This window comes from Pollicipes pollicipes, unplaced genomic scaffold (assembly GCF_011947565.3).
Source record: "Pollicipes pollicipes isolate AB1234 unplaced genomic scaffold, Ppol_2.1 Scaffold_1600;HRSCAF=1878_pilon_pilon_pilon, whole genome shotgun sequence".
Lineage (NCBI taxonomy): Eukaryota > Metazoa > Arthropoda > Thecostraca > Pollicipedomorpha > Pollicipedidae > Pollicipes > Pollicipes pollicipes.
In genome coordinates, this window is record NW_023595962.1 from 48344 (window position 1) to 72541 (window position 24198).

The 24198-nt window shown below is 50.4% G+C and overlaps 1 protein-coding gene across 1 annotated transcript; it reads left to right on the forward strand.

Moving 5' to 3' along the window:
* Window positions 1–9007: 9007 nt before the first annotated feature.
* LOC119092209 (zinc finger protein OZF) lies at window positions 9008–18308 on the forward strand. The gene is made up of 5 exons (XM_037215188.1): window positions 9008–9143; window positions 14519–14608; window positions 14881–14985; window positions 15630–15755; window positions 16324–18308. The coding sequence occupies exons 1-5, from the start codon at window positions 9134–9136 to the stop codon at window positions 17316–17318; spliced, it is 1326 nt and encodes a 441-aa protein (XP_037071083.1). The 5' UTR covers window positions 9008–9133; the 3' UTR covers window positions 17319–18308.
* The last annotated feature ends 5890 nt before the right edge of the window (window positions 18309–24198 follow it).

Consider the following 24198-nt stretch of genomic DNA (forward strand, 5'->3'; position numbering starts at 1 on the left):
ACGCGTGCATCGCAGTTTCACGCTTTTTTTTTTCATCGCAGTTTCACGCCCGCGTCAGGAAGTCAGACACACGTGTTCGTGGAACAGCGCTAGCGCGCAGAAAGGGGAACTTTGCTGGGTCGAGTGGACACTGTCGAGTTTGTTGCACAGATGGCGGGCTGCAGAGCGATGGCGCAACAAATCCAAACACCCCTTTGAGAACTCGAGGGGAACAACACACACTTTCGTCCCTAAGTAATGGTTTACTTACTTTCGTGCCCCGAGGCACTCAGTAATGGTTTACTGTGGATTGGACTCTGGCGGGACTCGCCTCGGTAAGTCTTTTGCAGTCGTCCAAGCTGGGGCAGCGGCGGCCGAACGCGGCAACCGCGGCGTGGAACACAAACATGGCGCCACCGGAAGCAAGCAAGCAGTGATTCACATTTACGAAGCATGTGAATACACCTGAAACGAGCAACAGCTTAAACACGCTCAAACATGACAGACTTTTGTCACGACAGGAACAGCGAGTAATGTACGCATTACTACAGTGCATCGTGGAACACTATGGCCGCCAAATTACAGGGCCACAAATATCCACAGCGAAATCCTGGTGGGCTATGGTGTACCGACTAAAAAGTCTGCGCTCATTCTCCTCAAAGTAAAAATTGCTTTATTTCTCCCATCACTCGCAATGATCTGCTGATTTTCTCATGATCCGCGGTGCGCACTTCGCACACGCTCGCCGATTGGCTAGTTCCGGTTTTCAGCAGCGATGCGCGCCGCGGGCGACCAATAAGCGCCATCCGTGCGACAGTCTTACGACGGATAATTGCTCTGCAGCCACGTCAAACGGCTGTGGTCCGCCCGACTGGCGTCTGTGGCGACTCCGTCATCGCCGAGAACCAAAAGCCGTAGAACATGGCTGCCATGCTTGTATTCTTCGTCGAGGATCAAGGCTACCGGTTGTCTACAACGCATTCCACGCGTGCCTGCATATGCCGCCTAAACCGTGCGGACGCGGCAGCATCCGACAGGGCGCTGCGCGGCGAGACGAACGTGTGCCATGGTGCGGACGGCTCCATCATCGAGAAGAATGCACCGCGTTTGTAATGCGTTCTCGGTCTTATCATGCCCGGCTGGGTGTGATAGGATGGGGCGCAACTGTATTTAGGTGTGGCTCGAGAGCGGCTGACGTGGTAAAGACTTCATCTCCGCAGACGTCTGAGACATATCAGATGATTGTTCAGGGTTTCTGTCTGCTCTCGGCATGTTTTAAAGGCGCTCTGACAGAAACCATTGGAGTTATGACGTTAGCATGCTCGGTCTACGGCCGTTAATCCGCCGACAGGCGGTCGCGAACACACATTAGTTGGTCGGAGCGTCTGATCCCGGACGCCAGATTATTCGTGGCTGCGGTTTTTAACTTTAAGCGCAACGGCTTGGACGAAATGTGGTCCTAGGTAAAATGTGACAGCGTATCACGGCGTGTGGCGAAAGTCTGCGTCATTTCGAGGTTGCCGCTTGGTTACGTTCTATTTGTTCTTCACCCAACCCAACCGTTCTATCGTGTGCCCAACCAGTAAGAAGCTTGTACAATGCTTAGCTGATGACGCAATGAGTGATGTGCGTTTTTGGTTGCTATTGACAACAGGTGTCCCTCGCATAGACGCAACCGTTGGTCCAACGTGAGCCAGCGTCGTCTCGTTGCGGACGAGGGCTACCCTGCGGACAAATGAACCGAGACGAGCATGACGTGCTTAGAGGCTTCGCCCTTTTACTGGACCTTGTTGCGTTCACGGAGATACCATAACTACTGCTATTCACTGGCGACCGCTGGCTTTAGATTTATGACGTCACATCCTGTTGTGGGCGAATGTAAACAACTGACGTTGACGCGGCATCCGGTTAATCTGCAGTCTTGAATTGCTCGAGTTAACGGGGAGCTGGCGCAGTCCATTACGCTGCGGGGTCACAGCCGCGGAAGTAAAAGTCATCAAACATTCCTAGGTTCGATTTGTCGCTTGATGGTATTTTATACAATGAAAGCGAAGAAAAACAATCGGACGAAATTTTGGGGTCCGTACTTCCCGCCCCCTCCCGACCCCACCAAAAACATTTCGAAGTCCGGACCCCCTTCCCCGACCCCAGCGGTGGTTACCCTCCGTTGGAATACCGTTGTATCCCGCTGCGGGGCATTGGAAATCGTCGTTGTTCCACGTTGAGATCACGCCATCCGACCCATGCCCGCCAGCCACCCGTCGCTGGGGCTTTACGACGCGCCCAGCTGCTGAGGCTTTATGGCGCCTCCTACCTCTCAACCTGGCAGGAAGGGCGGGCACCGCGGGGAATCGAACCCCGTACCTCTGTTTTCCCCTGACGCGTAGACCAGCTCCCCCCCCCCCCCCACGTCACCTGCACACCGTACACCATGTTACCATGCACAACAGACGCCGACACGTCCAGCTAGGCACCACTGGTGTTAAGTTCACCGGCATCCAAAGGCAGCGAAAGGCAAGAGGCTTCCGATGGGCTATCTCAGTGTACAGCAGTCTGAAATTGTGAAAAATGATCACAAACCCCACTCCGCGCTGAACCACTACCGACAGCCGCCAAAACAACGTAATTCTGGCCGCAGCAATTACAGCGGCAGTGGCCATCAGCCACAAATAGAGTGGGGGCCAACGAGTCGGTGTTGCGAAGCACGAGAACGCCTCTGACGCAGTCCCACGTCACGGTTTTGTGATGTTGACGCACACGGCTTACGAAGTAGCGGCTGAGCTCCTGCTCTTTGTTGCGGCACGCTTCCACCCTACGACCCAATCGCGTGGCGGGAAGAGAGCAGCCAACGCGTTTCGCCTTCCGTCACTGGTAAGGTCACTGGTATGGTCACTGGTAAGGTCACCGATAAGGTCAATGTTAAGGTCACTGGTAAGGCCAATTGTAAGGTCACTGGTTAGGCCACTGGTAAGGCCACTGGCAAGGTCACCCGGCTCCCTCTCTGCAAAGCCTTAAAAACTGACGCTCCGGGTTCGCGGTCTTTATTGGCGGCGGCTCTGTCTGTTTGAGCTCCACAATGGAAACCGACACCGAACATCGGGGAAGGTGGGCGGAGACGCTGGAAAACAGGACGTCACGGCCACTGCGGCTTCTATGTTTCATAACCGCTGTGATTGTAACAGCGACCCGATCACGGGAGGCTGGGTACTCCACGTAATCCGAGTATTCTAGTAATTTATCGAGCAATTGATCTCGTTCCAAAGCGAGATAAACGTGGAATTTCCACAGGAGAAGGCTGTGCGGGACGTCACGTCATTGAAGGAAGTGTTCCAAATTTGGGTGGGGTGGGGCGGAAGAAATCTCGTAGACCTTTCAGTAACTAATGTGAGACCCACACACTTGCCGAAGACTGTCCAGCAATTACGCCGGAAGAGGTGATGTTAGAGTGAAACTACTTATGGGAAAAGTACGAATGCATCAAGTACGTACGCAGCTGTTCGTAAGCAATTGAACGTACACAGATCCTCTTAGCGAGGCAAGTCGTTTTGACAAAAGTTAGTAATAAAAAGGTCGTGAGCAGCATTTCCGGAGGAACAGGGATCCGTGGGTGCCTCCTCTCCCTCCTCCATTTCCAGGCATCCTGAATATGAAGTCTAACGCGATGCATGGAGAGGACTGACGTGTGGTGGTGTATTATTCTTCTATGGGGGATCGTTCCAGGACGTACCGACCGCCCGGACACCAAATTATGAACCGTCAGCGCTTAAGTTTCACTGAAGTTTGGTTTCCAGTGGTGGTCCAAGGCATAAACTCCGGTGAACAATCCCCAGCTCCATCCAGCGTCCAGCTAAGAAGTAATTCCCTCGGGCAATGTCGCGTAGGATGCAAACAGGGTCCTCATCACGGGGGAGCACGCAGTGGCTCCAGCAGGTGCATCACTTCTTCTGGGTTTCGCCAAACTTTATATAGGGTCGTAATTTGAACGTCACTCGCGCGCCTGCTCGCCGTACGCCACACGCACGCCGGCTCACGCCGCGGCCGTCAACTGAACCAGAGGCGCGGCTGCCCGCCGTACGCCACACGCACGCCGGCTCACGCCGCGGCCGTCAGCTGAACCAGAGGCGCGCCTGCCCGCCGTACGCCACACGCACGCCGGCTCACGCCGCGGCCGTCAGCTGAACCAGAGGCGCGCTCGAGATGCATCAGGCGGGGCAGGACACCGAAAGAGGTGTCGTCAACAGAGGGGAGATGCTTTAAAGTACATTTTAAGCGAGAAAGTCGCAACACAACAAATGCGGCGGATGACCCGCTTTGGAAACTTTCATATTTTTTAACCTCTGGTTCCTTCTGCCCCGCGGTTATTTCGCAATTCTGTCATCGATCGGGTTGACGTTTACTTTCATCCAGGGAGAGTTGCACTTGTTATAACATTGGGCTGACGCAATTCTGTCATCGATCAGGCTGACGTTTACTTTCATGTCATGGAGAGTTGCACTTGTTATAACATTGGACTGACGCAATTTTATCATCGATTGGGTTGACGTCTACTTTCATCCAGGGAGAGCTGCGCTTGTTATAACATTGGACTGACGCAATTCCATCATCAATCGGGTTGACGTTTACTTTCATGGAGTCATGGAGAGTCATGTCATGGAGAGTCATGGAGAGTTGCGCTTATTATAACATTGGACTGACGCAGTTCTATCATCGACTGGGTTGACGTCTACTTTCATTCAGGGAGAGCTCCGCTTGTTATAGCATTGAACTGACGCAATTCTGTCATCGATCGAGCTAACGTTTACTTTCATGTCATGGAGAGTTGCCCTCGTTATAACATTGGACTGACGCAATTCTGTTATCGATCGGGTTGACGTCTACTTTTATCCAGGGAGAGCTGCGGTTGTTACAACATTGGACTGACACATGTCTGTTTTGACACATGTCATTGGACTGACACATGGGGTGACTGACTGTCATCGACCGGGTTGACGTTTACTTTAATGTCAGGAGAGTTGCGCTTGTTATAACACTGGACTGACGCAATTCTGTAAGCGATCGGTTTGACGTTTACTTTAATGTCAGGTAGAGTTGCGCTTGTCATAGCATTGAACCTGGCATACAGCACTGCCGCTGTCCACCGCCATCCGCTGCACTGCATATGGCGACACCCAAAATGATACTTCACCCGATGTCCGAGACAAAGGATGAAAAGCTGCATTCTAATGAGCGGCGCACATCTGCATCCGAAGTTTAACGTAAATACTTTTGTCGAGCGAAATCAATCTCAAACTGACATTGCCGCTGAAACTTTGGGTGCTTACATCATACCTCGGAATACGGACCTTTGATTACATACTTTTATCAAAAGAACTTTATCGGTGATCACATTAACGCCCGAACATTTGCGTACAAACATTTGCTTACGACCTTTTTCATAGAAATTTTACGCGTACCTACGTTCTCGGTACGAACATTTCACGGCGAATATTTCACCATGTCTTAATGTATAGGAGCTTCTTCCAGCACCAACTTTTGCCGTTACAAGCTCAAAGGGAGTGTCTAGTCAAGTTGAGATTTTGAACTGTGCAACGTGGGGTGGAAGGGAATTTCGATTAAAATTTTTTGGTATCATTGGTTTCTACCAATTCGCCTCCACTGACGAGACATTGCCACATCCCCCCCCCCCCCACGTGTTCTTTGGTTCGTATGGAAAACGAAGTTGTCGCGTAGCTCCCATGCAATATTCACTACTAAACACATCGACATCATTAAGGAGGTGTCGTTAACTCTAGCCAATGGTTTTTCGAGGATGTCGCTTGTCAGTGCTGACAAAGGCTTGCGAACGCAGCGTTGGTGGGCTATCATGTTGTCTTTTTGTGTACATTGGGCTGAGGGTTGTGGGTGTACGGGGTTGGCCGAATGACAAGGCTAGTCAGTTGATACGCACCGCGATTCATCCATGTTGACCTATTTTATACTGAGATGAGGCACAAGTACTGCGTCGCGTCAGTCGGCTGCACTAGGCTCTTTGAAAATGTGATTATTCTAAGATGTTTTGGCAGCGGCTGTAGGCGGCTAAGATTCCTATACCCTGATATTAATGACCAAATTCCGAACGCACGTGCACCGAGTTCAGCGTTCGAAATAACAAGGCGCATGCGCTGAAATTGTTGCTGCGATGTCGCTGGTACACCAGGCATGTTCAGGGTATATTTTTCCCGCCTCCATTTACGCAAGGGATCTACAAGCACGCACCGCTCTATACCGCTAGCGCCTTCCCTATACGCGCGAGACCGCGGCAACCAAGATAATGGCCGTCTCACTAGCGCGCAGTTACTTGCCACAAATGAGCTAGGGAATTCGCCCTTTCCTGACAGCTGATTGGTTCATTTTTTAGTAATGTGTTTGTTCACGCACAGCCATCGATGCGACCGATAAAAATAAATAAACAAGAACTGCTGCAAGACCCAAACGCGCATTTAAGCACCAAAATTAACCGTAGATAGTTCCAAGACTCCCCTTAAGCGTGTATTCGGAAAACCAAAAACACTACACACACTCCCTTTAACACCTTGTGTACCTGGTCTCGAACACAAGGCATGTGAGCTTTGTGCTTAGAATAAATGTCAAGCATGCTTTTTCTTTAAGGACACCAGTACGCAACCCAACCCTGCAGAGGAAACTCAACTGCAGACTAGTAATGCCATCTATCCGCAAAAGACATTGATAGGCAGTGCCATCTGAAGACAAGACGCCGCCAAACCGTGGTCATGGATCCGCGTCCCGGCTTCGCGCCCAGTAACCCGACCGTGAAAGCAGACAAGGATCGATCTCGGGCCACCGAAGGGTCCATTACGCAAAGCACCTCACCAGCCAACGAGCAATCACCTCGGTCGCGATATAACCTCAAGCTAGGGCGCATCCCTCGTGGCGGGGGAAAACGAAGAGACCTCACATTTCCGCGGGTGAAAACATGAGATAATTTCGAGGCCGACCTGGCACAAGAACCGAACATCAGCGAGGGCCAGAAGCGAAACGAAGCCGCTTTGACCACAAGGCAGAGTAGCTGTCACCCATGACCTATCACGGGTCAGTGAGGTCTGCAAACGGTCATGTGAGAGTGCCGATATGTTGGGGTCTGACATGACCACCTGGGGATTGCCTGGTACAACTCCGATCCGATGATGAGGATGTTGATATGACCACGCACATTTGGGGACAACAAAATGACGTCAAGCTATAACGTGTCTGTGAAATACTTTTCAATTATGCTTACTAAATCCGATGATGATGATGATGAGGATGTTGATATGACCACGCACATTTGGGGACAACAAAATGACGTCAAGCTATAACATGTCCGTGAAATACTTCTCAATTATGCTTACTACATGGTCAAACCCATATCCATAATCTCAGGACCATTAACCCAACAATTTGTCCTGGCCTACCAGACCATTTAGTGTCAGCAATCAGGTATAAGTCATCTGCATGGCATTCAATGGCAGTACCTTTGGGCATTTCCCCACCTTCTTCACAAACTCCTTCTGAATTGATGTCCTTGAAGGCCTATGATACCCTTAACTAGCTAAATATTTTAGCAAAAGACAAATAGAAGATGTCATAAATAGCAAACAATATTTTTCTTTGGCCCTCCAAAATTGCCTCCATCCATGTACTGCTTGGGGTTAAAGAGACCAGTGTGTTAAACATATAATTAAATCAGTACGAGGATGATGATGATTTGGGCTTTGGGGCGCACCAACCGCATTGGTCATATGGCTATATCAGAATTCAGCTGTAAAATGTCTACCATACAGATTTCTTGTAACACCTTTGAGTGGCATGACCAAATGTTTTTAACAAGGTTGAAAACACTTCAAAATGTTTGCCCTAACCCGGTTGACTCTCTTCAGTCAGCTCTCAGCTGACACTGCCATGAGGGTGAGCTCACACAGTGCTCCTGTTGCTGGACAGTGCCAGAACTGGCACTTCAAAATTATGGATACAGCACCTGGTCCATAATGAACCACAGTAGTTCATGTAAACACATAAACATAGACATCATCTGAAGTACAATGCATATGAAGTGTCTGTATTGCAATGAAATCGCTGACTTATTCATTGCCACCCTCTCTGGGGAGGATTGGTTACAAAATACCTGCACCAATTAGCAATCAATTTCTTTCACAATACTAATTGTTCACATGGATTTCAGAGCAAAATGAAAGGCATCATTTCAGGCTTCAGTATGCTCAAAATCAAGGCAAGCAACAGCAAAAACAATCCAACCAGCCACATCCATCATTTCACATACACATTCACAAAAAGATGGCCCATCTCAGAGGACAGCTGTATCATGGCATGATGACCTGGGATAGTCTTCCTATGCTAATTGTCTGCTGAGAAGACCTTAGCTGGCATGCCATGCAATAAATGCTTGATGGATCGATGCACATCTAAACCCCCAGAATGTTCACTTTAGTAGAAAACATTGCCTTACAACTGCAGCATATATAGTGCAATCTTAGAAATTCAGCATACAAAGCTTTTGATGAGCAAATGCAGGTAGCAAATGTTAAAAAATGCAAACAAATGTCGGCCAGCTCGATGTACCCTGTGGTGCCCACAATGTGCAGTGTAGGAGTGCTTTGTCTTCTAACTGCAGCAAAGCCCAAACATTCAAACTTGGGGCACAAAGATTTTCGTGGGGCAGTGCAGACCAATGTTCCAAAAATACTGGGGGTTTTCAAGCATGGCACATAATATGATAATACATGGGCTACAACCAAATGTGCTTAAAATGCAATACTCCTTAATAACATAAAAATATGACTGCAAGCACATAATTTATCAGCATGTCTACGAAACAAGTACTGCCTCATGAGCTTTGACAAACATTATAATTTGGGTTTCGGTAGTTTCATGCCAAATTTTCTGTATGTTACTAGTTTTTTTGTACCCATCATTGACCTCAAGCCCGATGGCTTATTTTGACATGACGTTGGGGGTGGAAAGACAGCTATGAGGCGCAAATAAAACGTGTAGTAGTACGTTGAGGACTTCCGCGTGGTTTGGTGGCCTGCAGGACTGCAACATTCAAATCATTGTGGTATTCTATTGAAGCAGGACGTTGAACTTTTGAAAACCAACTATGGATGCCAGTAAGTAGGTGACCTAGTAAGTAAGTAGTAAGTAAGTAGGTGTAGGTGAAGTAGGTGACGACCATCAAGCTCTTGCCCTTGCGTCGCGTTTAGGGCGTGACATAGCTGGGTATGTTGTTCACCGATGTGCCACTTTCGGAAACACATATTGCTCCGCTGCATCAGTCCCGTGTTAAGAATGATGACGTGACTTGCACCCATGAGGCCGATGGCAAATTTTACACGTCCCATCACATGGCTGTTGCAGCGCATGGGTGCGCCGTAAGGGGGGGGGGGACTAAATGGCCGACCAAACCTGTCGATACTCCATGCTACAGTCCTATGACACCGATCAACAAGAATTCCTCCCCATTCGATGCTGCTTGGTTCATGACCTGTCTTTTGCAGAACATAATGTTCAGCTCAGATCTCAGATGTTCAGTTCAGATCTCGGGTCAGGTCAGGGTCATCATGATACCAAAACCTGGAAAAATATATTGCAGACAGCCCCATACTCCCAGCCTATGGGATCGATCAGCAGGAAACCTTCCCGAATTGGTGCGCCATAATATATTTAATCTTTCCTATACAGTCCACACAGTCTTTCTTTTCTACGAGCGATTGGTCCCATCGGCTCGGAGCATGCGATTATCTGCGGCCAGTTGGGATGGTTTTGGGCGTTTTTTTGGGGGGGAGGGGGTGACGACCTCACTTAAGGTGACCATATTCTGGTAAGGAAAAGATAATTACCATGGTCCATCGGTTAGTGAAGATTTCATGCTGGTCTCTCCCATAGGCCCGGAGCATGGGATTGCTTGCAAACTAATTGCGAGTAGTTTTGGCCGTTTTTGGTGACCTTTTACCTGACCCAAGGTCGCCATACTCTGAAAACGATAGGATACCGACTATGGCGTATCGTTCGGTGAAAAGTTCATGCCGATCAGTTACATAGACACGGGGCAAGGGGTTGTCTGCAAACCAATTTTTCCGGTTTTTGATAGATGTGGTGACCGTTGACCCGACCCAGGATTGCCGTGTTCTCGACGGCGTAGGTTATCGACCAAGCAGCATCGAATAGTGGAGGTTTCACGTCGATTGTTGCCATGGGCTCGGAGCATGGGTTGCCAACAGGTTCGGTCGGTCGTTTAGTTTCTCCCACGCTGCGATGTTGGCGTAGCGGGGAATGCAGTTGCATCCGGGATATGTTTGTTTGCAAGTCGCTTGATAATTTTTGCATAGAGAATTATACGAGTATTAGGTGGTATCTTGCAGGTTGAGAAATGTCTATAGTTTCGCTTAGGCCGCGGCCAACAGGACGCGCCGTTGTACTGGGGTCTTTCATCTTCAGTTAAAAATAATCCGTTCACTAGGCTGTTGAACTAATGGAGTTAATTTTTACTCGCTGAATAACCTAATGGAAATTATAGTTAATCTTTCCCCTGATTCGCTCTTTTTCATAACGCAAGGCCGGTTTGGTGCAACCCCATGCCGTTTCCAACGTGTAGGAATATAAAGGCTTGCGAAAAAGACCAGTGGATTGGCCTCAATGAAATGTCGTGATTAGTGATGAACCTTGCATGGCTAGGCCAGTAATGACCCCATTATGCCAGGTCAGATAAAAATTTTCCTAAAATTCGCACTTTTCAGCTTTACATGCCAGCATTGACGAAACCACGCTATGTGGCAACATTAGATTTACACAAACGTGCTCCTTGGCAAACTAGAGTACACTGATACGTAGTCGTCGTGTCTTGAGTACACATTTATGATGCAGGGTCCATCAATATGGCAGCGCCAGACCGCCGCGCTGACGACGAATCGCGCCGTCAATCGGGCGAATTGGCGGGCGGCAGCCGAATTCGCCGCGCGATCGACGAATTCGCCGCGAGATCGGCGAATTCGCCGCGCGCCTGGCGGACCTCCGTCAGCTGCCGCCCGGCGGCCGTGGATCGCCGTGTCGTGTTCCTCAAAAAAGCTTAGCCTTTTGAAGCATAGCTGCCAAGCTTCTGGTTTCCGCGCACTCGGAAACCAGAAGCTTAGCAGCACATCTGTGGTGTCAAAACACGCGCGATTAATGCGTCATAGGCTACCGATAATTTGGGCGCGATTACGTGGCATGCTGGAGAGATGTCTCGGAAAACCTTGAAGGAGGGGCGTCGTTCACCGCTCCCACCATATCAGGGTGAGTGTTAGTCCGTTAACAGTTAACGGATTAACACAGTTAACACAGTTAACTGTTAAGTTTAACACAGTTAACACAGTTAACACAGTTAACTGTTAACTGTTTAAGTTAACACAGTTAACACAGTTAACTGTTAACACAGTTAACTGTTAACTGTTTAAGTTAACACAGTTAACACAGTTAACTGTTAAGCGTTTTCCCAGCCCGATTTGGACCGTTCGAACTTTTTTGTTTAGCGCTCTGCACTATGACATTTCCCAACACTTCACACATCTAACGTCGCTGACGATCTCGCTGTGTGGTGCACGTACCCCGGCGTCGGTGGCGCGAATGAATTAGATCGACAAGCTCCATATCAGATTCGAACATTGCGTGGCGCGCGGGGCTGACATTTTTCCCTGCAAAACCAACCGCTGTGATGTTTTCTGATTGACGTCGTCACATTGTTGCTGTTTCCTCGAACGTCAACGATCAAAACGTTCCGATTGCCCCTCATTTCCAATAGTTTGAGGCTACTTCAGACCGCCATCTCACCTTTCATGTCAATATTGCAAACCATCGACAGCGCAGCTCACGCAGACGTGGTGCCTTTCATTGCAATGCAATGCATTCAGGGCATGCAATATACTCATCGCAGGGTGTAATTGTTGTACTGATCGACGCAATCTCGCAACTCTTTCCACTTCACCGATTATATTAATCTTGGATTGCCGTCATTTCTGTTGGATGATATATCTACCTCTCACCTTCACCCCCTTGAGACCGTCCAAAATCACGCCCTTCGGCTCGCAGGCGGAGCCGCTCGGGACACCACCAGTAAATGACCTGCTAGTTGACACGAACGCACCCAGTTGAGCCAGATGAGGCGAGCAGTGCCCTTCGCAAGCCGTTGTGTCAGCGGTCGTCACGCTCCGCGCGCTCGTTGAGGTACACTCGCTTCTGTAACATCCTCTTGAGGTGGTTCGGCAGTTTTGCTTAGCGAATCATACGGAGCGAAATCGTGCACTGGAGCGTGCTCAGTGACCACCGGAGAGCACACCGGGTGGAATGTGAAGGGAGCTCAAAGGTCAAGCCAGAGCTCTAGCCAGAGCGTCCGTCCCGGTGGCTCAGTTGGTTAGAGCGCCTGCCTCCCGATTCACCCACCCGTGGCGGGGTGGGTTCGAGTCGCTTTAGGCGCTCGCTATTTGTCCTTGACAGGTATGGCCTGCGGCCGGTGGCAGCGGTCGCACTAAAGGTCAGTTGACGTCAGAGGGCAGGACTGACCGCGCCGAGCATTGCGGCACGTTAAGCTTTCGCCACTAAATTCTGCCGTTGCCTGGAATTGCGCGATCGGATGGTAGGGGTCAGGGCTCACACAATAAGCACTGCTTAGCGTGAGCGCTGATCCCAGAAATCCATCCATTCAAAGGGTTCGGATCAAATTTCTAAAAAAAAGGAAAAAAAGAGCGCAGAGCACAGAGCGACCGTGCAAGCGGTCGGCAGCGCCCTCAGCAGCCGGCAGAGACCGTCGGGCAGAACCGGTAGGGCGGCATATAGCCGATAGAGCGGTGCAGTAGACCGGTAGAGCCGGTAGGGTCATTCAGAAGACCGTCGGGTATAGTTGGTAGAGCGGTACAACAGACCGTCGGGTAGAGTCGGTATAGCGGTCCAGTAGACCGTCCGGTGGAGCGGCTAGAGCGACACAGAAGACCGTCCAGTAGAGCCGGTCCAGCGGTACAGAAAGACCGTCGGGTATAGCTGGTAGAGCGGCACAGTAGACCGTCAGGTAGAGCCGGTATAGCGGTCCAGTAGACCGTCCGGTATAGCCGTTAGAGCGGTGCAGAAGACCGTTCGGTGGAACCGGTAGAATGGTACAGTAGATCTTCCAGTGGAGCCGGAAGAGCGGTACGGAATACCATCCGGTAGAGCCCGGCGTGGCTCGCGGCTCAGATGCAGTGTCTGAAATCGCGGCTCTGATGCAATGTCTGAAATCGCGGCTCAGATGCAATGTCTGAAATCGCGGCATGAGAACCCTCCCCCCCCCCTGCCCCCTCCCCTCCGCGGCGGAGCATGCTCACTGCTTGTATGAGCTTAAAAGTCGCATGCATGCATCCAACCCACGAATTCCAAGCCTACGTTGTTGGCTTTGCCGGTGACCTGTGGGTAAGCATCCGTAATTTATTCGTTCATGTTCGCAAGCGGCCAGACGCGGAGCCGGGTTGTGGAGCGCGGCAGTTACCAGTCTTCCATTTTACTTGAAAAGAGGAATTCGGGGCTCCGTTGCTCGGAGAAAACATGAAGCTGCAGAGAGCGGCCGCCCCAGAAGCTGAGGAAGCTGCACGTATGCTCGGGCATCGCGATTGTTGTGAAAGTTAACATGCGAGGTGATGTTAGGTATCACTGAACATTGGTTCACTTCAAGGAGAAGAGCGGCAGCTGGTAAGCCTGAAAGCAGCTGGTAAGCATGGAAGCAAAAATGAACTGCATGATGTCATTTCCGAACCCACCTGCTCACACGAGAACATCAAATGATCATGCATCAGAAATTGGACATATTTTGGCTCTGGTGTACACGAACGACAGCGAGATATAGGAAGCTAGGCGCACCAGTGCCTAAGATAGCCTAAATAGCCTAGCTAAATGCCTAAGATAGTCACCAGTCACAGCCTAAGACAAATTGTGTCACACAGACGGGAAGAGACACAAACATAGCAAAACTTGTCACCATAGATACCGTACTGAGTAGATGGTGATAAGGAGCTTCGGGAAGGTGTTCCTTCGACTGGCTGAAAATATGACGCATCTGCCGAAGCACTGAAAATGACGCCGTCTTCTTTTACAGGCACAAAAGAAGTTATAGTACGTGGTACAGAGCATGCCTCAATCCTTCAACATTTGGCAGCAGGAAGTGTATGCTCTACGGTTATTTACGACACGAGTTTACGAAACACCGGGCGATCACCTCTCAAAATCAAGACTGGTTCCTAAGCAAGCGTGATAGTCACTCTCTTTTCAACAAGAATGTACTTGAGCACTGCGCGAGAAGTGAAGCGTGAAACATTAATTTTGTGTTAGCATTTCCAGACATGCTTTTTTACATGTGACAAGGCTGGTTCAAATACCATTTGTCCACTTCTGTGACATTCGCATCGAAGCAATTCGCGTGGAGCGTTGTTAACTGACTCACAGCCGTGTAACCATACACGACGTAACGTGTGTTTCCCTGGTGTTGCAGTTTTCAGTCGCGGAAGCGCTCAGGTGAAGTGCGAGGAGCATGCTGATGAACATGAAAACGAAGACATTCTACCCCGCTACATACTCCCAGGTGAGTGCTAGCATCGTACCCTGTTGCCATGTGCGTGTGAATCTGCACTGATGCTAAGCTGCGTTTGGTACGTGCGCTTCACTATTTCATGTTCAAACACTCACCTCTGAAGATCGATGGAGTTCGTGCGTGGCTGGGTCCGCGTGTTAAAAACAACGACTGTGTTGTGGTCGACGGTCCGAACATCACACCGACCCCCGATGTGTCTGCGTTTGTTTTAGACGACGGTCCGAAAATCACGCCGACCCCCTATGTGTCTGCGTTTGTTTTAGACGACGGTCCGAACATTACACCGACCCCCGATGTATCGGCGTTTGAGGGAGGCGTGACCGCAGGCTCTTCAACATCGTCGTTGTCGAGCGTGGCGGCTGAGGACGGTACGTACAGTTGGTGTCATTTTGTTCGCGTTTCTGGACGCATTGGCAGCGCGCTTACGGCTGAAGCCATAGAAAACCGTTCCCTGGACAAGCAAGCGTGAAAGATATCTGTCCCGGTAGTTCACTCGTTTAGTGCGCCTGCCTGCCGATTTACTCACGTGGCGGTGTGGGCTCGCGTTGCTTTAGGGGCTCACTGTTTATCCTTGACAGGCTCACTGTTTATCCTCGCGCAGTCGCTACGACTGGCCGGCGGCCAGTCGCAGAGGCTGCGCGAGAGGTCAGGTGACGGCAGAGGTCAAGGCGGACGTGCCGAGCGTCGCGTCCGTCACGTTAAACTGTCGCCACCAAATTCTGCCGTTGACCTGGAATGTCGCGATCGAATGGAATGTCAGAGCTGACGCGGCAAACCTTGTCAAGCATGAACTCTGATCCCAGAGTTCCATTCACTCGAAAGATCCGGATGAAATGAGAACAGATCATTCGGGTTAGTTCTTTTCACTCCCCGTCACGATCCAGCGAGTAGCCACGCAATGTTGTGGTTGTTGGCTGTGCATGTGTTAGCTGTATGTGGAATTGACTGCCACCCTCTGATTGGAATGGAGTCTGTAGTTGCCAGCTGGCCAACATCATGCACTCCATTTCAGGAAGGGAATTGGACTTTTGCGTGACGAAGTCAGAAGAAGGCGAAGGCGAAGGCGAAGGCGAAGAAGAAGTTCCTCTGACCACCGCTGCGGAGTTAAATATCAAAGTAGAAGAAGAGCCCGAATGGGGTATGTTTTAATCCTTGGTGTCATATTGCGCGTTGCATTATTCATGATGATGTGCAAACTGTGCTCATGAAAATCACTGTTATACGCATAATTTGAAACGGGTCTTGAAATCCCTCAATTTATGCGCCTTGTAATGGGAACGGGGCATACGCAGGAACTGGGTGTGCAACGCAACCCTGATGTACATGCCCACGGATATCGTACATGGCGACATTTTAGTAAGAGTCATTAACAAACGTCCCATAGATGTCTGTTCGCCGTGAGTCCCGTTTCCGCAGACCGCTGGATGTTAATCTCCTTGAAAATGACCGGGTGTATGCACGCAGTTTGCGAAGTCAGCCGGTCAGTATGTCTGTCTGTCTGTCTGTCTGTCTGTCTGTCTGTCCGTGTGACAGACGGACAGACAGGCAGAAAGATGTATGTCATGCCACTGCGATCTCCAGCGGCATGCCTCGTGTTCCAGCGGACCCCGCGCTCAACTGCGCCCCCGTGTTCCAGCGGCCCCCGCGCTCAACTGCGCCCTCGTGTTCCAGTGGCCCCCGCGCTCAACTGCGCCCTCGTGTTCCAGCGGCCCCCGCGCTCAACTGCGCCCTCTGTAGCTTCAGTTGCTCGAATCGGGACGACCTTGACCTCCACGTCAGCAGCGACCACCAGCGCCAGCGTGTGACGACCGCCTCCAAGTGCCTGTGCCCGCCTGATGTCGAGTGCCACTGCAGAGCAGACCGCGGAGACCAGGAGACCGCCCAGGAGACCCAGGCGGCCGGCGGCTCGAACTGGGGCGGGACGGCAGGGTCGGAGAGACGCAGCGCTGGACCGAGGCATCCGTGTCAGCTGTGCGGCAAGACCTTCCTCCGGCGGGGGCAGCTTCGGCTACACCTGGAGTCGCACTCAGTGGTCCGTCGGTTCGCCTGCACGCTGTGCGACAAGTCGTTCAAGTCCAAGTCGTACCTGACGGTGCACACGCGGAAGCATTCCGACGAAAGTCCGTTCGCCTGTTCACACTGCGACAAGGCCTTCAAGGCACAGGCCAGTCTGACCTTGCACATGCGTATCCACACGGGCAAACCGTACGCGTGCGAGCTCTGTGGCCTGCGCTTCAGTCAGAAGTGCACCATGACCCTGCACGCGCGCACGCACACGGGCAGGAAGCTTTTCGATTGCGCCGTGTGCAGCAAGTCCTTCGGCAGGAAAGCGGCGCTTTTACTGCACGCGTGGACACACGTGGACCAGAAGCCACTGGGCTGCGATACGTGCGGCAAGACGTACATCCGCCGTGACCACCTGACCGCGCACATGCACTCGCATGCGAGCGTGAAGCCCTTCAGCTGCGAGACGTGTGACAAGACGTTTGGCCGGCGTGACCACCTGGCCAACCACGTGCTCACGCACGTCGGCGACAGGCTCTTCGGCTGCGACGCGTGCGGGAAGAAGTTCAAAAGCCGCGGCACACTGGCCGTTCATGGCCGCGTGCATGCGGCAAAGAAGAGGTTCGGTTGCCGGACTTGCGGCGAGATGTTCCGCTTTAAGAAGACGCTCAAGGCGCACAGGGCGACCGAGTGCTGAGAGGCAAACAGGCAGCTGGACTGTCGGCTCCTGTCGCCTCCCGAGCGTCAGGGCTTGTCCGGCGTCGTTCGCCGCTGAAGGCTGCAGCAGTTGGTCTGCGGAGGATTACCCCTCGATTTTTGAAGGAGCGGGATTCTAATGAACACATCCCGTAAGCGGACGCCGCTTCGGATTCAGAAATTATGATCTTGGCGAGCTTATAGGACTTGTCTGCCACTTTTAGAAGACGTCGCCATTTTCCATGTATTGCGTTTGGGTGATGATGATACAAAGCCAATACTATGCAAGCGTTACTGCTGTTCGTTGCTTACTTTGTGGGGCGCTGCGGGACTCCTACCTCCTTGTGTACTTATGGGTTAGCGCTCTGATGAATACGATGCATGATCTAGTGTTTACTGAGGTATCTAGCTGACCCGCCGCGAGGGCGTCATGCGTTTTCAAGGGTGAATTATGCAAATAGGTCATTACGGCCCATGGGCAGTTTACTTTACCGGCCGGGGGCCATCCCACAACGACATCGTGTGGAGATGGTCCCACCTCCTGGGCACGACTAGAGACCTTTTGAATTAGACGCCGTAAGTTTGCCGTTGTGGCCGGCCCACTGGCATTGAGTGAGACGCTGTCGTCGGCCGACCGAATTAAATGGGTTCCGTCGTCGGACAAGCGCGTTGTACTGCCCAGTGATAGTCGCTAGCAGCGGCGCTATCGCGATCTCTGCGCGCGTTCATCAGCCCTTTTTCCAGGCCGCCGTACGCCGGACACGCTGTCCAGTGGTGGTCGCTGCCGGCCGGTCGCAGTTAGCAACGCGCTGTCAAGATTGGAAAAAGAGCGATGAAGATGTGATTTTAACGAAAAGGTCATGTTGGCGAGTGCGCGTTTTACGTTGTCAGCCGTTAGCGCTCCTATCATGGCATCGTGCGCACGTTATCTCACCCGTCGCGCGCGACTTGGAGCATTTTAAGGCGCGTCGCTACCTGTTGCGGACGTTGAACGTGATGTGACGGCCAGAATATGGTGACCCGGGAAAATGTTTGCAATTCCATTCGAACAGAGCGACTGTGTATTTAACAGCGCTCGTATAGGGTACCGGTCGCCAGTAAAACACAACTGTCCGATGAGCGATTCCATTCCATTCGGCCGACGCCCAAAAATGTCGCACTCAAGCCCGGCGGGACGGCGGCGGCGGCGGCGTGCGGAATTACGGCGTTCAAGTTGAAATGCTTTTTTCATGCAGAGATGTGCAACCATGCGCATACGGTGTTACTGTCGAGGCACTATCGGCCGGCAACATAAATCGCTCACCATACCACATAACATATTTTGTTAATTGTGGTGATGATGATGATGATGATGATGCAATAATGCTCGTAATCTTGCGGGATGAGTGTGACCGTGTAAATTCGTTGTCGCTAGTGCAGGGTTATCTGCGGCACGTACAACACATTTGTCCGGTTCTGGTTTCCATTGTATTCGTTCGAACCTCGCTTACAGCTCGGCAACGTATTCGCGACGGGTTCGTCGGTCTGCCGCGGCACCTTCAGCTTCGGTGTGAAGCGTGTGGGAGTGTAACTGAGTTGAAGGTGTAGTAGCATCTATATTACCTCTTCGGTGCTGGACGTCTGTAGCTGCGCCTATGAGCGACAATACATCTCGAGACATGCCGTATTCATGTCTATCCGTGGCGACCAGAAGGCTTTCAGCATAGTCCGTGCTTCAGGAAAGTGTCCCTCATTTCCCTACAGCATGCATCACTACTGGCACTATAGCACACGTGAAACACGCCATGACAAATAAGCAAACGGCTAAATGGTGAACTACAAAATGGCGACGTACCAAAAGGTCATTACGTCGAAACGGCGAAGGTCAAAAGAGGTGCCCACGGGTCAGGTTTTAATAAATGGCGGCGTGGGGGATGGTGACATGGAATGTTCGCTCACTGGCTGGCTGGCTGTACAAATTGGAATGGTGCAGTGGCTGGTAGAACTGAACATTCAGTTTCAGAGCATGTGAGTGTCCCAACGAATATTGAACTTCGGCGAATATTTCAACACCGAAATCAGTGTTCGAATATTTGAAACAAACAAACACTGAAATCTTGAAAGTGTTCCCAAAGCGCTCTTGCTTTCACGCTAACAGCATGCACATTTCGAATAATATTTTTAGGTCCTCATAAATAACTGTTATCTAGCTTTTACCACATCATTCGAACAGCAACTAAGAATGATGGATAGCTAAGACTGAAAATGGTTCTGCGATGCATTCCTTACATTTGAAGCTTTTTATGTCCGTCTTTTCTGAACGTGTTTCGTTTCCTTTTATAATTAGTATCGTAGTTATGTTATTTTGCATTTTCTTTTTAAATATTTTTTCTCTTTATATTCTGAACCTTTCTATTTTCGTCCCTTGGTCTGTCCGTATGACAGACCCAAATAGAACTGCGGCTCGGCGACGGCGCCAGCTGGCTACACGACCTCTGGCGTACGGCTGGGCCAGCAAAGGTGCATCATTGCACCTCGTTTTTGACCGGGTCCGACCGGCAGGGCATCGTTAGCGTATGCGACGCTGCTCCATTGGCTTAACACACACCCGGGTGGCCGGTTGGATACTCTTCGCTCAGGTGGGGGTCGATTTGACCCCCTGAGATCTCAGAAACTAAGAGAGCTAGAGACACAAAATTCGGTGTGTTGGCCTGTATGTGAACATACTTAGGTTAAAGTCTGAGGTTGCTAGGGCATAATCTTCGGGTTAAATAGGGTCGAGCAAGGACAAACGCCAGGCTGATCTCAAAAGTGACCCCAGACGACAGGTACCTGTTCTAAGCAAAATGCTTCATGCTCATTTAAGGTCAGCGAGGTTTTGACCTTCAGAGGTTCACAACCTCTTATTTGAGGTTATGAAGGCCGTGGTGACCAAAATCATACAAGCCTGCTTTTAATTTTTCATTTAAATAAGCGACAAAGATTTCTCCGGGCAGTATGTTCCTAAAAATGAAATGTTGACCTGGGTCATTTTAGGTCAGTGACCTATTCTGACCTTTAAGAGTAAATGGAAGATGTGTAATGTGGTTCCTGTTACCAGTAAATTCAAAATAAACACCAGAAACTACCCCTACAGCAAGCCCTAAGGTAATAAAACAGGCTGGTTTGACCTAGGTCTGACCTTCGTAACTGAACCTAGGTCAGCGGACTTTGTTTATTTTGTACTGTTTTTTTTTTACTGACAAAATATCTCAGGGATGTTTAGATTCATCTAACACTCTCCTGTTGCGTCAGATTGAACAATTCCGTGGCAGTTGACATCGCTGAATCCATGACCTGACTTTGGCCTGTTGCGGGTCAGTGACCTTACAGCACACAGCTAAATTATTGGCACAGAACGATCCGCTATTCAATTCTCTACATCTATTCAGAATTTGGCGTTGATACGCTGAGCGCTTGTTAAAACTGGAAACACAACTCTTGCAAACGAAAGCCGCCGAGACGCTTGGCGGGAAACTGTGCGCAAAAAAAAAACTCTCAGTGAAGCCGCACCCACACATTTTTACGCAGAACAGAACGGATACTCGGGATATTTGGAACGAATACTTGGGCACGCAAAGGTGTCAGTCGACGCGCGGTGAGGTGTACGTGCACTCATGCGCTAATGGGAAATTCTGCAGTCTGGGAGTTTTTTTCAGGACTGATGTCGCGTCTCAGTGACCCGAGCAGATAACGACCTGAAACCAGCCGCACCGTGCAGATAACGACCTGAAACCAGCCGCACCGTGCAGATAACGACCTGAGACCAGCCGCACCGTGCAGGCGCATGTATTGCCTGCAAATCACTCTGTCACAGGTACGCAGCCAGAGTCTTGCTTATGGAGGGGGGGGGGGGGGAGGCAGGGTTGACAAAGGCCCGCTGGTGGTGAAATGCCCCCACTCTTCCCGCCCACCCCTCACCCCCGCTGAAGACATCGCTGGATGTGCCCCAGTCGAATTCGAGAGACATTTCTTACTTCGTTTTATTATTCGTTGCACATTTGAAGATCTCAGCAGCAGTCAGAAGCCACCGAAAGATGCAATTCTGTTTGTATTCTGAAGTAAATGAACTGAGGAAGCCAGGCGATCAGTGACTGCACCGAATAAGCCACCGGCGCTCTTCACTTTGCAATGGTTTAGTGAATTATTTCTAAGCTGATAACGCTTGTGAACCTGATCAGAATTTTGATGAGCCCTGCGTATATATTGAGAATCCGTGAACGCACATTATGCAACGAAATGGGCCCAACATTCTGTATAGACATGTCCAACTCGTGTCCGTTTAGGGATGTTCAACCCACATTTAGAATAGAGCAGCGACGAAAATTACGTAAGAAATTAATGAACGCGAGCAGTCGCAAACCTCAGAAATCAAAACCCAACACCGTCAGACACATAGCGACGCCAGCAATCGTCCTGGAGGTGACAAATGTGGCGTTCTCTAAAACATTTTGGAATGTACCTTGCAGCATAAGCCGAGCAAGCTGGAGTTGTAAGATTGACACGCGTAAATCCCAGCTCACTGTGTCCCATGTTCATCCAAATAACGTGATAATGTCACAATACTCTGGTCGCAATCGGCCAATACGTCCGTCGCCACCAACTTTTCCGTTTTCATCTGTGCAAAATGCCATGCTCATTCGCTGGCTTATCAAAAACTAAGCAGGGCTCGACTCTCCTAACATGTCGATATAGTTTCGTTATATGCCACATAACGACATGATAACCGTAAACCATGTCTTGCTCAGCAAACGGAGGCAGAAACCTTCAATACCGCGCGCTGATTTTGTTTTGCTACGACCTCGAGTTGTCGACATAGAAGCCCCGTTCTCGTTTACCACTTTGACGATTGTTGGCAACTTGCTAAGTTTGTATTGTTCATGTTAAATCAAGGGGGTATGTTTGCATGTGCAGTGTGCGACGCGGCACGCAGAAAAAGGGCATATTTTCCCCATGATTTGCGGTACCACCAGAACGACGATGCCCTTACGCTTTTCAAAACTGCAAAATCCACAAATGCTCACCAGAAGCCTTAGAAGCCGTTGCACCTTGGAAGATCTTTGAAGCATTCTAAATCTAGGCAAGAGGCCATATTTATGGGATGCACGGTGTGGTGCAAGAAAATTACTGCCTTCAAGCCCAGTTTTATTTCACATCTGATTTAACTGTGTACATAAAGCTCCGAGTTCGTGTAAGGTTAGATATTAAGATATATTAAGATAAGACCTTTTCGAGTTAATGATTGCTAATAGCCCATATTGAATTTCCTCATTTGTTCAGCTGTGTGGGTGCATATTTTTGCAAGAACCACGGTGCATTGGAGGCAAGGGAGCTCTTGCATGTCATCAGTCGATGTTGTTGCCAAAAAATTCAAAATTAACCTTGTCACACAGGTTTTCCCGCAAGACGGTTATTGCAAACAGATAGCTTAACACTCGACACGCTTTTAGTAAATGTCCTTCTCGAAGCACTGCTGAGGGGCTGCTTAGCTCGGGTCGGACGATACTGCTCCAAATATACTCACGTATGCCATCTAAGGAAGCAGGGTGGGGAGGGGGATCACCACAGCGCTGTTTATATTCGCAGTCCTTCCTTCGCGTTGTGTTTTGCACGTCTAGCGAATGGAACTCGCTGCCTGCAGGCGCGCGAGCGTCAGCGGTCACGAACAAAGTGACCTTCTGGCAGGGACGGCATCAGGGACGGATGTTGAGCTGTCGAGGCGGGATTTTTTCAGGGGGCCTCCTAAACGAAATGGGGCCTCCTCACATGGAGTCTCCTGAACGGAATGAGGCCTCCTCACAAGGAGCCTCCTGGACAGTGTCGCGCTCGAGGGCAGGGGCAGCGAGGGCGTGATGCGCCTTATATCCGAATATATAAATGTCGACAAACAAAATCAGAATAAGAGCTTTCTGATGATCTAGCCCATTGTCTTGCTTCCCTAAAACAGGACCTCTTGTTCCGGAAAGGCTCCCATGACGCATATAAGGGCCGCTTAATCCAGAACAGGAATTATCCCATCCACCAAGGGGTCCGCAAATCCAGCCAAGCGGCATCGTTATCTCAGGACCGAGCATTCTGATCCGGATTTGCGGCCATCTGACACACGAAAAGGGACTTCCTGCTCCATAAGTCAGGAATCCTGAACATAAAGAGCTCCTCATAACCCAGAACATGGGCCCCTTCTTCATGTACGGTGCATCCCCAGCCAGCAAAGGGACCTCCCTGACACACCACTGGGCCAACTGATCTACAGTATAGGCCACCTCATTCATGGAGATGCCTCCCTGACACACCATTGGGCCTACTGATCTATAGTATGGGCCACCTCATTCATGGAGGTGCCTCCCTGACACACCATTGGGCCTACTGGTCTATAGTATGGGCCACCTCATTCATCGAGGTGCCTCCTTGACACACCATTAGGCCTGCTGATCTAGGGTATGGGACACCTCCTTCATAAAGGAGGCCCCTTGACACAAACAAAGCGCTTCTTCATGTAGGAAATAATATTTTTAACCCGATTATTACTCTCTAGCTCAGTTATGGGGCCTCGTTTATCTGAATTTTGGTAATCCACCGACAGCTAAAGCGTTCTTTGTTAGGGGATACAGAGCCTCCCAAAAACGCTGAAGGGAGAAAAGCACACTCTTGTCCGCCGCCCGCCGACAGGGGAGAGGCAACTGCCCCCTCTGCCTCCTCCCCCTGTTGCCCTGCCCCTGTCTTAAGGCGCACCTTTACCTCATAATTGTCAAGAAGATCACCAAATCTTGTTGCACAGAGTGCCACCTTTGCGGGAACCCCAAAATACGTGCGCATCCATGTATCTAAGCTTTCTTCGGCCACGTACCAGATTCTAGCTGACT

Excerpts from the sequence above, each read along its gene's own strand:
- LOC119092209 (XM_037215188.1), top strand. Across the intron at positions 14,986-15,629 it reads GAGCGTGGCGGCTGAGGACG|GAAGGGAATTGGACTTTTGC; the intron begins GTACGTACAGTT and ends ACTCCATTTCAG. Across the intron at positions 15,756-16,323 it reads AGAAGAAGAGCCCGAATGGG|CGGCCCCCGCGCTCAACTGC; the intron begins GTATGTTTTAAT and ends CTCGTGTTCCAG.